Below are 14,687 nucleotides of genomic sequence, written 5' to 3'. Positions count from 1 at the left end.
CTTCCTCTGCATCGCTTCCAAATCTTCCCGGCTCTTTTCACTCCATGCTAGTGCCCTGATGAACTTACCACACAGCTGTTCCCGCTCATGGCTAGCTCGGGGATGCAAGGACCGTGTGCACAACGTTTCCCAAGTCCTAGCAGATATTAAGTACCCAATGACCAACTAAATGGGGCAGGAAATACCGATGAATGACAAAAAATAAAGTTTCAGGATAGCGGGGGGGGGGGGGGGGGTTGGAATGTAGCAAGAACCAGACTTTCAGGGCTCAGAAGGGCTGAGAGCTGAGGCAGGGGGATGGCAGAAAGGAGAAGTTGTTGTGGGGGGGGGGGGGAAGCAGCCTGAGCTACCTGTTTGCATTCCAGAGCACGAGCCAGTGGCAGGAGATCTGTGCAGCCTAGGGAGGGCGAGTGACTTGTAGGTCCCCAGCAGATGTGGAGCAGAGGCGGGGCTCAGAGGAGGCAGGTCAAGCAGGAGTCCTAGGGAGGAAGGACACTAAGCCCACAGAGGTCGGTCCTCCTGCCTCAGCCATCTGGGTGCTGGGATTACAGTCACGTGCCACTCTGCTGGTTTAGACAATACTTATTTAATTGTGTGTGTTGCTATTGTTGCTGGTGGTGATGGTTTGTTGGCTTTTGAGGCGGCGTCTCACGCGGAAACCTGATGACCTGGAATTTAATAAGTAGACCAGGTTGGTCTTGAATTTACAGTGATCCTGTTACCATTTCCTCTAGGCTCCGCCCAACAGTTACCTAGCAACAGCCAGTAAGGGCCTGGTTCACGCATAAAAGGATCCTCCACCCACACCCCTCTCTCCCCATCTCCATTCTCCTCCTTTCTCCCCACACGTTCCTGTCTGGCTTCCCCCCTTCTTTCTCTCTCCTCTCTTTCTGACCTTCTCTGTCATTTTTCTCTCTCTGCCTCTACTCCCGTCCCAGACCCGCTTCCCACGTCCCAAATAAACTTCATTTTGTACTAAATAGCTCAGGGGCGGGAGATGCCTCAACCACCTCCCACCACATCATATCGCACTTTATAAACCATATCAGATCCACCTACCTCTGCCTCTTGAGCTCTGAGATAAAACATGTCCACCCCCCACAGGTTGGTTAACAGTTTTATTATTTGTCTGTTGTGGAAATGTATTAGTAAGCTATTTTTTTCTACTTGAACACACACACACACACATATTGCTGGGATTACAAATACCACACACTAGTCTATGTAGTGCTGAGAATGGAACCCTCCTGAATACTACGCAAGCCCCTCTGCTCCACATCCCCAGCTACATCCCCAGCCCTCAATACACAAGTTATTTATTATTTGTTCTCCAGGACACGCCCCCCCAAAGTTTTGGGCCTTACCAGTCACTTCTCTAAACCATCTGTAACAACCCCAGTAGGCATTCAATAATTTCTTAAAAGATTTAAAAATTATTATTTTGTGTATGGGTGTTTTGTGTGCGTGCACGTATGTCTATTCAATGCAGGCCAGAAGAGGGTTTCAAGTCCCCTGAACCTAGAGTTACAGATGGTGGTGAGCCAGCTTCCTTGTCTTGGGATTTGAACCGGGGTCCTCTGAAAATAATTTGTCCTTGTTGGCAGTGGGGACAGGGCCAGAAGTGAAGTATAGGTCAGTGATAGCGCGTGTACTTAGTGTAGCATGTAGAATGCTCTGGGTTCGTACTGATTTTGTTTTCCCCTGTTGTTGAATGACAGCATGAAGCAGCAGAGCCTGGATTATTGTCTCATCCTAAACCTTGGTCCCGGTGGATGGCGAAGCGAGGGCCTTGGTCTGGTAGGGAAGAGACACAGCAGCCTTCTCTAGCCTCCCAAGTGTGGTTCCTGATTTTCTTCCAAGGTGGGATCCTGCGCTCCCCCGGGGGTAGCGACGCCGGAGAAGAGCAAGAATTTCTGAAATCCAGGTCGACCTGGGCGATAATAGGCACCTTTGCAGCCGCCAGCGGAACCGCCCGGCCCTAAATCACCAGCAGCAGCTCCTCCTCCGCGGCGTGCGGGATCTGCGGAGCTCCGGGCGGGCGGAGGCGGCTCCAGGCTCCAGCGCCTCAGGTGCTGCGGAAGCGCTTTGAAAATCCCTGCGATCCGATCCGTAAGGATCCCAACGTGCTCGTCCAGGAGCCAAAGATCAAGAAAGCGTGGACCCAGAGCTATTGATGTGCAGCTGTGGTCTCTTCTTTTCCTTTCTCTCCCCCCTCCCCCTCGGCCTCCCCCCACCCCCTTCCTTTTTTCCTCGGAGACAGTCAGGGTTGCCCTGGCTGGCTGCAAAATACTCCTGCCTTGGTTTACTGGACTGCCGGATTATAGGTGCAAGTCATGTTTTTATGCAAGATAAATTGGTGTGGTTGTAACAAAGTCTCGTTGTGTAGCCCTAGCTGACCTGAAACATGCTATGTGGACCAAACTGGTTTCAGACGTGCAGCAATCCTCCTGCCTCTGATTTCGGGGTGTTGGGATTACAGGTGTGCTTCACCAGACCTGGCTATGAAAGTTAAATGTCTTCAGCCTCCCTTGGAGCTGGAATCAGATGGTTGTGAGTCTCTCTCTGTCTCTGTCTCTGTCTCTGTCTCCCTCCCCCACCCCCCATCCCCCTGCTAAACCATCTCTCCAGCCCCCTATACTCTAAACAAATCTTTTTTGAGCCTTCAAACTGTTGCTGTGGAGACAGTTCTGAATACATCAGCTGATGCGGGCAGGGGTGGGGGGGAGGTGGGGGTGGTCTCTAGAAGAAGTCTCTGCTTGATGGAATCACAGCCACCACATTTGAGAACCGCAGCTATCCCTCCTCCACCTCAGGTGATGGGGGTAAGGCGGCTCTAAGATATTTCCATGTGGTCACAGGGTTGTTCTTCTATGTTAACAGCGGGCCTCACAGGCTCGCCTTGAGTTAATGCACACACTATTATGAGTGTATGTGCACACAGCTCTCATACTTGTGGACACTCCATAGGTATTCATTGGGTATGAACTTAAAGCTTGCTGGATCAGACCCGTGTTGGGGCTTCTAGTTTAATGATAGTAATTGAGACAAAGTCTTGCTGGGCCTCAAAGGCACAATCCTCCTGCATCCACCTCCCTAGTAGTGGGATTACAGATGCGAGCCACCACAACTGCCAGTCACGATTATCTTAATAGCAGGGATTACATTATTTAGTCAACATTTCAGCAAATGCTCTACATATTCTGCTGTGCTCTGTACTAGAGCTGAGGCTTTATAAGGGGCCCTAAAGGTTCTCCCAGCATGAATCCAGGAGTGCTCAGCTCTGAGATCCGAGTCCAGGAGACCAAAGGGAACCTCCTGAGGGGAAGGCTCTGGGATTGCTCCACAGAGGTGGAGATGTTGAAGCCACCGAGGCTGGTAAGCTGCATGCTGCCATGGGAACTCAGTGAAGTCTCCTAACAAAGATACAGACTCAGAGCTGTAAACTGATCTCAACTCCCTCCAGGCCACTTTGGGTTAACCTGCTGGAGCAGAAAGGCTGTGGGCACAGGGTGGTCACTTCTGCTTTCTGCAGCTGTCCCTGGGTTCTCACAAGCCATCTGTTCCATCAGGGTTGGTTACAGTTAGCCCAGGAAGCTTGAGGCTGTCAGCTGATCCAGCCTCCTCCTGATTCCCAGTCCAGTCCTCCTTTGCTTACCTCTCCATTTCCCCTGACCCCAAGCTCCCAAATTTCCTCTGTATCAGCCAACAGCTTTTCATTTTTCATACTTGGTTAAAAAGATTTTTAAAAACTTGAAACAGGATGAACAGCTCACAACCACCTGTAATTCCAGCTCCAGAGGCATCTGACCTGCCTCTGAGGGCACCTTCATCACACACACACACACACACACACACACACACACACACACGCACGCACACACACACACGCACACACTTAAAATGAAATTGTAGCTGGGTGGTGGTGCATGCTTTTAACATAGCAGTTGGGAGGCAGAGGCAGGTGGATTTCTGAGTTCAAGGCCAAACTGATCTACAGAGTGAGTTCCAGGACAGCCAAGGCTACACAGAGAAACCCTGTCTCGAAAAACAAAGCAACAAATCCTTAAAAAAGTAAATGAATAAATTAAGACAGGATCTCACTCTGTATCCCAGGCTGGTCTTGAACTCTCAATCTTCCTGCCTTGAGCTTCCTAGTGCTGAGACTGCGGGAACGTACTGCCACGCCAATGGGAACCACTAAGTCCCTTCACAACTCATTTCTTGCTGGGAATGGAATCGAAGGCACGGGATAAACAAGCAACCTGCCACTGTGTTCTAGCCCCAGTTCTTTATTGGCTTTTATTTCAGGAGACAAATAGATGCCTGGATTCTAATAACTACAGGTGGTCACTGGGGACTTACTGAAACAAATGCTCACAAGCTGAGATTGCAGCCCCTGCTCAGAAGGTGAGTGTTGGAACTGGCTTGGCATAAGTTCCCTGACTCTCAAGAGTCTCAGTTTGCAGTCTGTAAAATGGGTACTATAATAATAGGCCTTCCATATAAGATTGTTGTGAGGCTAAGATAATGTATGCTTAAGAGCACTTAGTCCGATGCCTTGGCTACAATAAACACTTCGCAGAAGTCAGTATCAATACTATTAAGATTATTATTTTTATGATTAATTATTACTAGGCTGCATGGTGTCCACAGTGGAGTATGAGTTTTAAAATGCTGAGTCACTGGAGGAAAGGAAGGCGTCAGAAGCAATTTAAGCTTATTTATCACCCACTGGCACCTTCCCCTCTGCTTCCTGGAAGCTCCCGGGAGATGGAGGAGGAGGAAGCACAGCTTGGCTAGGTCTTCTCCATCAGTCCACAGTGATGGGAAGTGCAGGGCTTGCCCATCTTTGACTGCAGTGAAGGTCTTGTTACATATCCAGATGAATTTCTACCCAGAGCTTGAGCTCCTTGGTACCCTCATGGGTCTGGGAACTGTACAGTGTTTCCAGACATCAGGGTTCAGTGAAAAGCTGTCTGTCTCCACCTCCAAATCCTTAATACTTTGAACAAGGGTTCTACATTTTATTTGGCTTCACACTTGGCCTGACAAGGAACATAGTTCTGTCTGTACTCTGTCTCTGTCTCTGTCTCTGCCTCTGCCTCTCTCTCTCTCTCTCTCTCTCTCTCTCTCTCTCTCTCTCTCTCTCTCTTTGGTGTGCCTATGTATAGTATATGTATGTGTGAGGGCAAGTGCACACATGTATGTGCATATAAGCAGAGATTGGGGTGTGTGTGACACCAGGCATGAAGGGTTAAGGACCTGAAAGTCCAGGTGGACTGAGAAGCTCAGGACAGGAAGGGCTGACTTGATTCATAACACCTGTGAGCTGTTAGGTTCCAAAGAGGACCCACAGACCATTGTCCGTCCTGTTTTTGTTTGTTTTGAGCTAGAGTTTCTCTAGGTAGTCCTGGCTGTCCTGAAATTCTCTAGGTAGACCAGGCTGGCCTTGAACTCACAGAGCTCTGCCTCTGCCTTCCAAGTGTTGGGATTAATGGCATGTGCAGCTGTTGTGGGTGCCTACTACTTTGAGACTGCAGGGAAACTGCTCTGTAGATGGAATCTTTCATCCAATCCCTTTCTACCCTACTCCCCAACCCCCAAACTCTGTGTGCCTTATGCAAATAGTCTCTACTCTGGAGGAGGCAACCATGGCCCTTTAGCTGTTGTGATGAAAAGAACAATTCTGCTCCTGGAGATGCCCAGCTGTCTGCTCTCTTTTATTTCTGTGTCACCTCCATCCATCCCAATTTAACACTGTGGTTTTCTCAGTTGCTCTCCACCTTTTAACTTTGAGATAGGATCTCTCACTGAGCTCATCAGTATAGCTAGGCTGGCTTACCAGGGAGTTCCCAGGGCCCACCTGTTTCCATCTACCTAGTTCTGGGATTCTACAGATGCTAAGCCCAGCTTTTATGTGGGTACTGAGGAGCTGAACGGGTCTTCCTGTTTGTACAGCAGGGACTTTAGGGAATGAAACCATCTCACCAGCCCCCAGTCTAAACTCTCACAGAGAAGGCATCTTCTACATAAAACAGAAGAAACAGAGGTGTGTGGATGAGGTGGCTGACACGGATTTCCTCAGTAAGGAGCTGCTGGCTGGAGTGGACAGGAGGAAGAGCCCTCCCACCACCAAGCTTCCTTCCGTACCAAACAGCTCAGGTGTCCCACCCTGGAGCTAGGCTTTTCTTAGAGGCTGGGTAAGGCCCTGAGTCCCAGTGTCCTCCTAGATGGACAGGGCAATGACTCAACAGTCTACCATGACTTCAACAAGCTAAAAGACATGGCAGAGTAGCCATGGGATATGGAATGTGACACTCAGGCACCCAATGCCTAGGCTTTGGCCTGCCCTGTTTTCCATTCTGAGGTTCATCTAAACTGGTATCCTATTGCTTGGGCCTGATGTAGGTGATAGCGCTCAGACACTGGGAATATTGGTTCTAGCTCATTTCCTCTTTGCTTGCTTGTTTTTGTTTGTAGTGCTAGGCTTGGAATGTGGGGCTTTATGGGTAGACACTTACTCTGAGCTACACTCCCACCCTCTCCTGCCTCTTCTAAAACAAGGTCTCTCTCCATAAGCAGTCCACACTGGCCTCAAACTCATGAGCTTCTTGGCTCAGCCTTCCAGAGTGCTGGGATGACAGGCAGGTGCTACTGTGCCTAGTTTCTAGCTACTTTTTAAACTTTTTGTTCTGTTTTGGTTTTGAGGTGAGGTCTCCAATAGCCCAGGCTGACCTCAAACTATTATGTAGCTGAGGCTGGCCTCTGCCTCCCAAGTGCTGGGATTACAGGTGTGTGCCAACACGCTGGGCTTAGCTGTTTTCTGTTCCACATATGTTGAACTTTGTTGGAGGAATCCGTCCTGATAAATACAGCCTTTAGGTTATTTCATCAGTGAATGCAGGCAGTTGGTTTCCCAGTGCCCCGTTCTTTCCCTCTGCAGGAAAACTCAGCTTGAAGCAATGAGGTCATTGGTAATATGTGTGTGACCTGTGTGCCCATCCTGGCTGGTGCCACAGCATTTGGAATGTGGCTGGGAATGAGGTTGAACTTAATCTTATATTGCTCCTGATAAATCATGAATGCATACCTGAAATTCCATGGGGGAGTCTGTCTTTCTTCCTTCCTTCTTTCCCTCCTTCCATCTTTTTCCTCTCTTTCTTTCCCCCTTTTTGATCTTGTTTAAAATTCCGGTCCTCAGTGACAGCGATGGAGAGCATGCCCTTCCGGAATCCCTAACCTGACCTTACTCTGTAGAGGGACAGGGCTGCTTAAAGGCCCTGGACATTCAGAGTTGCTCCCAAGGGAAGCCAGACATAAAAGTCCTCATCACTCTTTGCTTCTCACTCAGCCCAGCTCTGCCTGAAGAAGGGGAAGCCCCCCCCCCAAAAGTAGGGGGAATGCTGGGCTTAATCCAAACACCAACCCAGAATCCAGACGAGCCTCACGGTTGTAGCTGAAAGGTTTCTTGTAGCACAGCAGGGTTGGCTGCCTCAGATCTGCTCCCCCTTTCTGGATTCTTCTGCGACGGATGGCCATGCTGTACCTTAGTGTCAACTCTGGCTGCTCACAGATGGCGCTCAGGATGGAGCTCAGCAGTAGGTGCTCTTAGTCGGTGAGACATCTCTCGGGCCCTCAAGGTTTTTAAAACTCACTCAATCCACCGTTGCTATCCTTCTGCAACCCTATCTGCTCTTGCCAAGAATCTAATGTGGCATTCTACCTGGGGTCAGGAGTAGGGGAGACAGAACCCGGTTGCCCGAGAGGGTCCGTGCAGCACAGCAAGTATGTTCCCTGTGACAACTGGAGCGTTGCCCAGGGCGTGGCCAGGCTGCCCAGCTGGTCCTGTGTACAAGAATCTGCACGCTTCCTTCCTTGCTTGCTTCCTTCCTCTCAGGTCCTCCCTCACCATCTCACCTGGGGGCAGGTAATAAAGCAGGAGGAGGGAGATGGATGGACTGGGAGGGCGGGGAGCCACGTGGTGCCATAAAGCCCAGCTAGAGAGGACCTGTCCAGAGAGTGTCCAGCCAGCAAGAGCCATCAGTCAGTGGACCAGCAGCCTTTTGGACCCAAATAGCTGAAGTTGCGGGACCAGGACATAGGCATGCTCCGAGGCACGCCAGGACTAGGCCTCAGGGGCCTGAACCGGGCTGAGGATTTTGTGGAGGACTTGGGGCGCTCCTGCCCGGAGGCTGGCAGGAATTTTGGGGTGCTGAGGAGCAGCAGCTTGGACGAGGCAGAAGAGGCAGCTGGCAGAAAGCGCGAGCGGCCCGCACGGTCCAAGGCTCGGCGCATGGCGGCTAACGTGCGGGAGCGCAAGCGCATCCTGGATTACAACGAGGCGTTCAACGCGCTCCGCCGGGCGCTGCAGCATGACCTCGGAGGCAAGAGGCTCTCCAAGATCGCTACGCTGCGCAGGGCCATCCACCGCATCACTGCGCTCTCCTTGGTCCTGCGCGCTAGCCCGGCGCCCCGCTGGCCCTGCGGACACCTGGAGTGTCACGGCCAGGCTGCCCAAGGCTCGAGCACGGGGAATTCCAGCTTTAGTGTTCCGCGGTCTGCGCCGTCTCCTACAGCGCCTAGCCTAACGCGCAGGGACATCGCCAGCCCCTTAGTGCCGCCTACACCGCGCTGCGCTTCTTGCTCCCCGCACTCGCACTTGGGGCGGCCTAGGGTGATGGCCGAAGTGCCCAATTTGGCCCAAATCTCCGGGGGAAACTGGCGCCAATGTCCTGGGGCTCCCCCTGTTCGACCGGTTTCGTGGCGGTGGGGTTCTGGGCTGGGCTACCAGCACTCTTGATCGTGCCACCCAGAGGGAAGCCGGCTTGGCCGAGTGACTGCAAAAGAGAAGATGGCAGAAGTCATCCTGGACAGAGCAAAATTGAATGGGGTTGTGACTTGCGTGGCAAAGGAGGATGTCTTACCATGGGAAGGAACTACCGGGCTCAGGGCAGCCTTCCCACATCCCAGCCTGGGGTGGTGAAAAAGAAGGGAGATTTTAGGTTTGGACTTGGTCAAGCCCTTGTTCCTGGAAAGTGGCCTTTGCTTTCCTTTGCTTCTGAGCCCTCTTTTTCCCTTGCCGCGTTTGGAAAGTGGGACTTGTGGGACTGTGTGGGTAGGCAGCTGCTATGTTCTGAGGGCATATGCTGTGGTCCTCTTCCCCGGTTTGGGCTGCTGCTGAACTGAGAGAGGCCCAGAAAATGACCAAATAAAAAGGAAACATGTCTTCTCCGTCTGCTATCAGGACTCCAATGAGTTTAGTGTCCTAATATGACAGAAAAGCCTCAGACACGGGGGATTATCTTGGAAGGATGAATAGGGTCTACAGCCCCCAGGTAGGCACTGGATCACTGGTATATAGCAGCAATGGCTAGACACTCTTCTGTGTGCTGGTGACACTAATGGAGGCATTGGAGGGCTGCAGGGAGCAAAGTGGAGGACAGGGCCAAGGATGAAAGTCGGGAGAGTGCTCTCAGCCAATTGACCGCCAAGGTTTCTGGTAGAGAGGTAAACTAGAAATAGAGGAGAAATTTTGAGATATTTTGTTTTGTTTTTGTTTTTCGATAGCCCTGGATGTCCTGGAACTCACTCTGTAGACCAGGCTGGCCTCGAACTCAGAAATCCGCCTGCCTCTGCGTCCGGAGTGCTGGGACTAAAGGCCTGTGCCACCAAGCCTGGCGAGGTATGGTTTTAAGCCAAGGCCAAGGGAGGCGCCAGATGGAATTCTTCCCTGAGAATGATGGAGCATTTAGGATGGGCTCCTGCTGGGGTGCTAACGCTGGAGGCAGTGTTTGCTGGGTGTTGCCACCCCTGAATGGAGGCTGGAGAGACACCACAGGCACAGACGCTGGGGAGAGTAAGGGTTTCTCAGCATAGAGCAGATGAAGCTCAAGGCCACAATTAAAGCCATTTGCTCGCTGACACCCGGTCCACAGTCACAGCCTTAAGGCTCCTGTCTGTTTTCACAGTCAGTGCTGTGAAACAGCCCACAGAACGGCATCCACTCTGGGTCTAGACAGGAGCCAAATGTGAGACTCTAGCTAGCTTTGGTCCTGAGCCTAAGAGGATGGACGCTGGAGAGGAGAGAAGGACCCTGGAGAGAACCTGGGTCTGCCTGAGATGCGACCTCCCTCCCGCCACTTCATTTCTCATTGGCTAATGACACCACCTCAGGGCAGCTGAGATCATTCCGGCAATTGTTTATAAATTAACTTTAATACTCCAATTTTATGTTTAGGGAGTCGAGGCAGTGCTTCACCCTTGTCTTTACCTTCAGGGATCTTTTCTCTGGAAATACAAGAAATAACTAGCAAATCTTATTTTTCTAAATTCTAAGATAGTAATGTTTTTCTCACCCAATCACATTCTTTACCTGAGGAAAGCGATGGCGCCCCCCCTGTGGGTCGAATTAGGATCTGCAGCACAGGAGGGAGTTGAATTAGATAGGACTGCCTTCTGGCTTAGCAGTTGAGTGACCTTAAGCAAATCGGCTAACCTCTTTGAGCCTTTGTGTTCTTTTCTGTATAATGGGCTCCTGTCAGTTGTTACATCACAAGCTGCTGTGCAATGGGACACACATTTAAAGCACTTGGCAGAGTGTTCAGCTCCTCCGAAAGCACTCTCTGAACGCCATTTAGTCAGTCTGCTCAGGAATCTGCTTTAAGAGACTGTACGAGAAGTGTTTAGAAGCCATGGAGTCTGTAACTTGGTTCCTTTAATGCCTTTATCAGGACTCTGTGTTTGAGTGTTGCCATGATAATATGTATTTGGCTATCGTGAGGTCTTTTGGCACATACATATTATATGTACTTTGGCACTTATGTAGATGTATGGCTGTATGAGTGTGTGTGTGTGTGTGTGAGAGAGAGAGAGAGAGTGTGAGTGTGTGTATGTGAGTGTGTGTGTGTGTGTGTGTGTGTTCATGGATGTAACAACCTAAAAGGAGCTTCCTCCTCTCCCCGATGCTTTAGGGAGCTCAATTATGTGCCTATATAGTATTTCTACAAAAGTTTTCTACAAATCTTGCATAAGTTTTGAGAGGAAAAAAAGCTTCCCCAAATCATATCCCCCCCCCCAGATGAGTGATTCCTGCAAAAGAAAGATAAATTTGAGGCTATTAAAGAGATGGAGATTATCAACTAAAGTCAAATGGATTTGTCTAAACATATCAAAAAAAAAAGAAGAAAGTAAATGCATATTAGTGCTGCAGTGTCCAAAAGATATAAAAAATGCACAAAGAAACTCGTTATTTATGCAAGATTAGTAAAAACATCATTCAAAAAGACTCCTGAGGAGATTTAAAATTTTTTATATAATTATTAATAATAGTATCAGTAGAAGTAGTGGTCTTTTTAAATTTTTGCCTGTATTTTTGCAAAGGTTTTAATTATGTGTGTGTATGAGGCAGGTATGAGCATGTGAGTGCAGGGACTCTCAGAATCCAGAACAGAGTGCTAAATGCCCTGCAGCTGGAGTTAAGTGTGGCTGAGAGCCACCTAACACGGGTGCTGGGAACTGAGTTCTGGTGACCTCTGCAGGAGCCGCACGTGTTTCCCAGCCCACTTATATTTTGTTTTTATTTTTTTAATTTATTCATTTTTTGTATGAGTGTTTTGCCTACATGCATGTATGTGCACTGAATCTGTGTTTGGTGTCTACAGAGGTCAGAAGATCCCCTGAATCCCCATATGCACAAGAGCAACAAGTGTTCTTAACTGCTGAGCCACTTCTCCAGCCCATTAGATTTGTTTTGTTTGTTTGTTTGTTTTGAGAATGCACCTCACTATGTAGTCCTGGCTGGCCTGGAATTTGGTTTGTAGACGAGGTTGGCCTTGAACTTACAGAGCTCCACCTCCCTCTGCCTCCAGAGGGCTGGGATTAAAAGCCCACAGCACCATGTCCACTTTTTAAATGGTTTTTGATAGCACCTGCTTGTATAGCCCAAGATGCCCAGAAACCCACCATCCTCCTGCCTCAGAGATCACCAAGCCTGTCAAAGGCTAGCTTCTAATGACATAATTAAAATGTTACAGTACTCCTAGCATCCTCACGGCAGCGCTGGAGGGCTCCGCAATCTCTGGTCCACCCGGGGCAGGGCTCAACACTCCATCCCCAGTAAGGCTGGGCTGTGTGAACATGGAGCTCGTGAAAGAGTTCAAAGTTCTTTGGGTTCCAATATCTTCATATTAAAATTTTAAAACTCAAATTTTTATGTGGAGTAATTTAAAACAAAAAAAATTGATAAGGGTTGGGGGTGGTGGCTCAGTAGATAAAAGTCACATGATGCCAAACTGACAACCTGAGTTTGCTCTCTGAAGCCTCCGTAGTGGAAGAAGACGACCAAATCCTGCAAGATGTTCGGACCTCCACACAGTTGTGGCACATACATGTACCCCTACCCCAACAAAATAAATAAGTGTAATAAAATAATTCTAAGAATAAAGGGGGTGGGTAGAGAAGAAACCCACCATGTATTAGAAGCTGGGGAGATGCCTTAGTTAATGATTATTGGGGGATCTGAGCCCAGCACTCATGTAAATCAGCAATGCACACTGATAAATAAAGTTGAGATTGATTGGGGAAGATACTCAATATCAATGTCTGGCCTTTACACACACACACACACACACACACACACACACACACACACACACACACACAACTGTTAGGCTAAGTCCACCTTGAGGCTCTGTGTACAGCCCGGATGGGACCCTCTCTGGGACTGCAGCATAGTGGACCAGCATGCTGTACCACTGGTCAAGTTGGACTCCTTTGGATTTGTGGGAAGCCCAAGACATCTACTTCTGTGGTCATGCTCCTACCACGGCCATCCACTAGGTGACACTACTGACCCAGAATTTTACATTAGGCAATCTGACTTGGTGATTCCCCCAATCCGAGGCCATTTAGGCTCCTGCTACTGCCCAGACCTGTCTGGGAGCGGCTTGACTCTTTTTTTTCTTTTCTTTTTTCTTTCTTTCTTTCTTTCTTTCTTTCTTTCTTTCTTTCTTTCTTTCTTTCTTTCTTTCTTTCTTTCTTTCTTCTTCTTCTTCTTCTTCTTCTTCTTCTTCTTCTTCTTCTTCTTCTTCTTCTTCTTCTCTCCCTCCCTCCCTCCCTCCCTCCCTCCCTCCCTCCCTCCCTCCCTTCCTTCCTTCCTTCCTTCCTTCCTTCCTTTCTTGTATCTTTCATTAAGTAAAAAGGACCTCTTTATATCTGGTTCTCTCTGATATTTACTTAAAATATTTCTGGCAGCACATTTTCATTTGGACTAGACACATTTCAAGTGCTCAGAGCCACGATTGGCTAGAGGATCTCAGACTGGGCTGGGGCTGGGGCTGGGGTCCTTCATCTAAGGGAGGCTTTTCTCTCTCTGACAGTCATTAGCATATTTTCTAGGCTAAGTGTCCCTAGGGGCAAGGACACCCAGATGTTTACTTCGTTAGCCCTCCTCATGGCTTGAGATAGTAAGAGCTGCCCTGAAGTCTGAGATGGAGAAAGTGTCTTCCTAGAGGTCTGGCTGCCATTTGCAAACAGCCATGGTTTTCCTCACCAAGCAAATATGCTTTTTATGTGTATGCATGTGGGTGGGGTAGCGTGAGTATTATGGGAGTGCTCATGTGTGCTGGTGCACATACATGCTTGTGCACCTGTTGTGAAGGTCAGAGGTTGACGGTGGGTGGCTTCTTCAGTTACTCTCCACCATCTCTCATAAGTCAGAGTCCCTTTCTGAACCAGGAACTCACTGATTCACAAGCTGGGGATCCTCTGTTTCTGCCTCCTGAGGACTGGGGGTACAGGTGGGCTGCCATTCCTACCTGGCACTTATGTGCATGTTGAGTCTGAGTGCCACACCTCCTGACTGCTCAGAGCAGGCACTTTACCCACTCAGCCATCTTAAACTCTCAAACATTTTCTAAACTTACTAATTCCCAAGTGTGCTTTCGGTTCCTCTTCAGGCAGAGCTGCATGGGAGATGGGAGTCCTCCTCCTCAGGACTGCCCTCCCTCCCTCCCTCCCTCCTTTTCTCCTCTTCCTCTTCCTCTCCTCTCCTCTTCCTCCCTCCCGCCCGCCTTCCTTCCTTTCTGCCAAACTCCCTTTCTGCCTTTGTTAAGAACAGCATTTCTGAAATAAACTTGAAACCAACCAAAGCCACCCTTCCCATACACTCGAGTATGTGGGCACGCACACACAATAACATGGTTGGCTTTGCTCCGCACCAGCCCCAGGACATAGGCCAGGGATTGCTATCTGAGATGACATTCTGGAGTTAATGTTTCTTTCCCATCTGGGCTTGTTTCTTATTTACAAAAGCATCCGATTTGAACTCCGTGGTCTCTGTGACCCTTCCAGCTCTGGTTTCCCACATCCTTCGTGACCCTGGGATTTTTAAATGGTTCCATGATGCTCTGTCCAAGTTATACTCCTCTGTGTCCCCTTGGTGGCTTTAGGTCACTCTGGTAAAACAAAGCAAGGAGACAGGTAAGGGAAAGAGAACAAAATGAAGAGACTCGGGGTGGGGTGGGGGCAGAAACCGAGGAGGAATGAGAACCAGAAGAACAACAGGCAGAGCCCCTGGCACTTCAGAGATGGCATCTGTTGGAGCAATCCCAAGAGGGTCTCTGCCTACGGCTTAGCACCATAAGGCCTGGCAGGAGAGAGACAGAGAGGGACTTACCCCACAGATCTCC

General features: G+C 49.4%; 1 protein-coding gene and 1 long non-coding RNA gene across 2 annotated transcripts in view; both read left to right on the top strand.

Annotated features, from left to right (window-relative positions):
- Positions 1-2,224, top strand: part of LOC147001456 (uncharacterized) — a 44,226-nt gene extending 42,002 nt beyond the window's left edge. Inside the window, exon 4 of the long non-coding RNA XR_015045022.1 lies at positions 1,719-2,224. This is a non-coding gene — a long non-coding RNA (uncharacterized LOC147001456). The remainder of the gene's footprint in view (positions 1-1,718) is intronic.
- A 5,310-nt stretch (positions 2,225-7,534) lies between these two features.
- Bhlha9 (basic helix-loop-helix family member a9) lies at positions 7,535-9,112 on the top strand. Its single transcript, XM_021178501.2, has one exon. The coding sequence runs from the start codon at positions 8,105-8,107 to the stop codon at positions 8,798-8,800; it is 696 nt and encodes a 231-aa protein (XP_021034160.1). The 5' UTR covers positions 7,535-8,104; the 3' UTR covers positions 8,801-9,112.
- Positions 9,113-14,687: the final 5,575 nt, after the last annotated feature.

Source organism: Mus caroli, unplaced genomic scaffold (assembly GCF_978045245.1).
Source record: "Mus caroli unplaced genomic scaffold, Mus_caroli_1 scaffold_13, whole genome shotgun sequence".
In the NCBI taxonomy this organism is placed as follows: domain Eukaryota; kingdom Metazoa; phylum Chordata; class Mammalia; order Rodentia; family Muridae; genus Mus; species Mus caroli.
Note: the sequence above shows the minus strand (reverse complement) of the source record. Positions and strands in the feature narration are given on the sequence as shown.

Coding starts and splice junctions, on each gene's coding strand:
- Bhlha9 (XM_021178501.2), top strand. CDS start 8,105: ATGCTCCGAGGCACGCCAGGACTAGGCCTCAGGGGCCTGAACCGGGCT.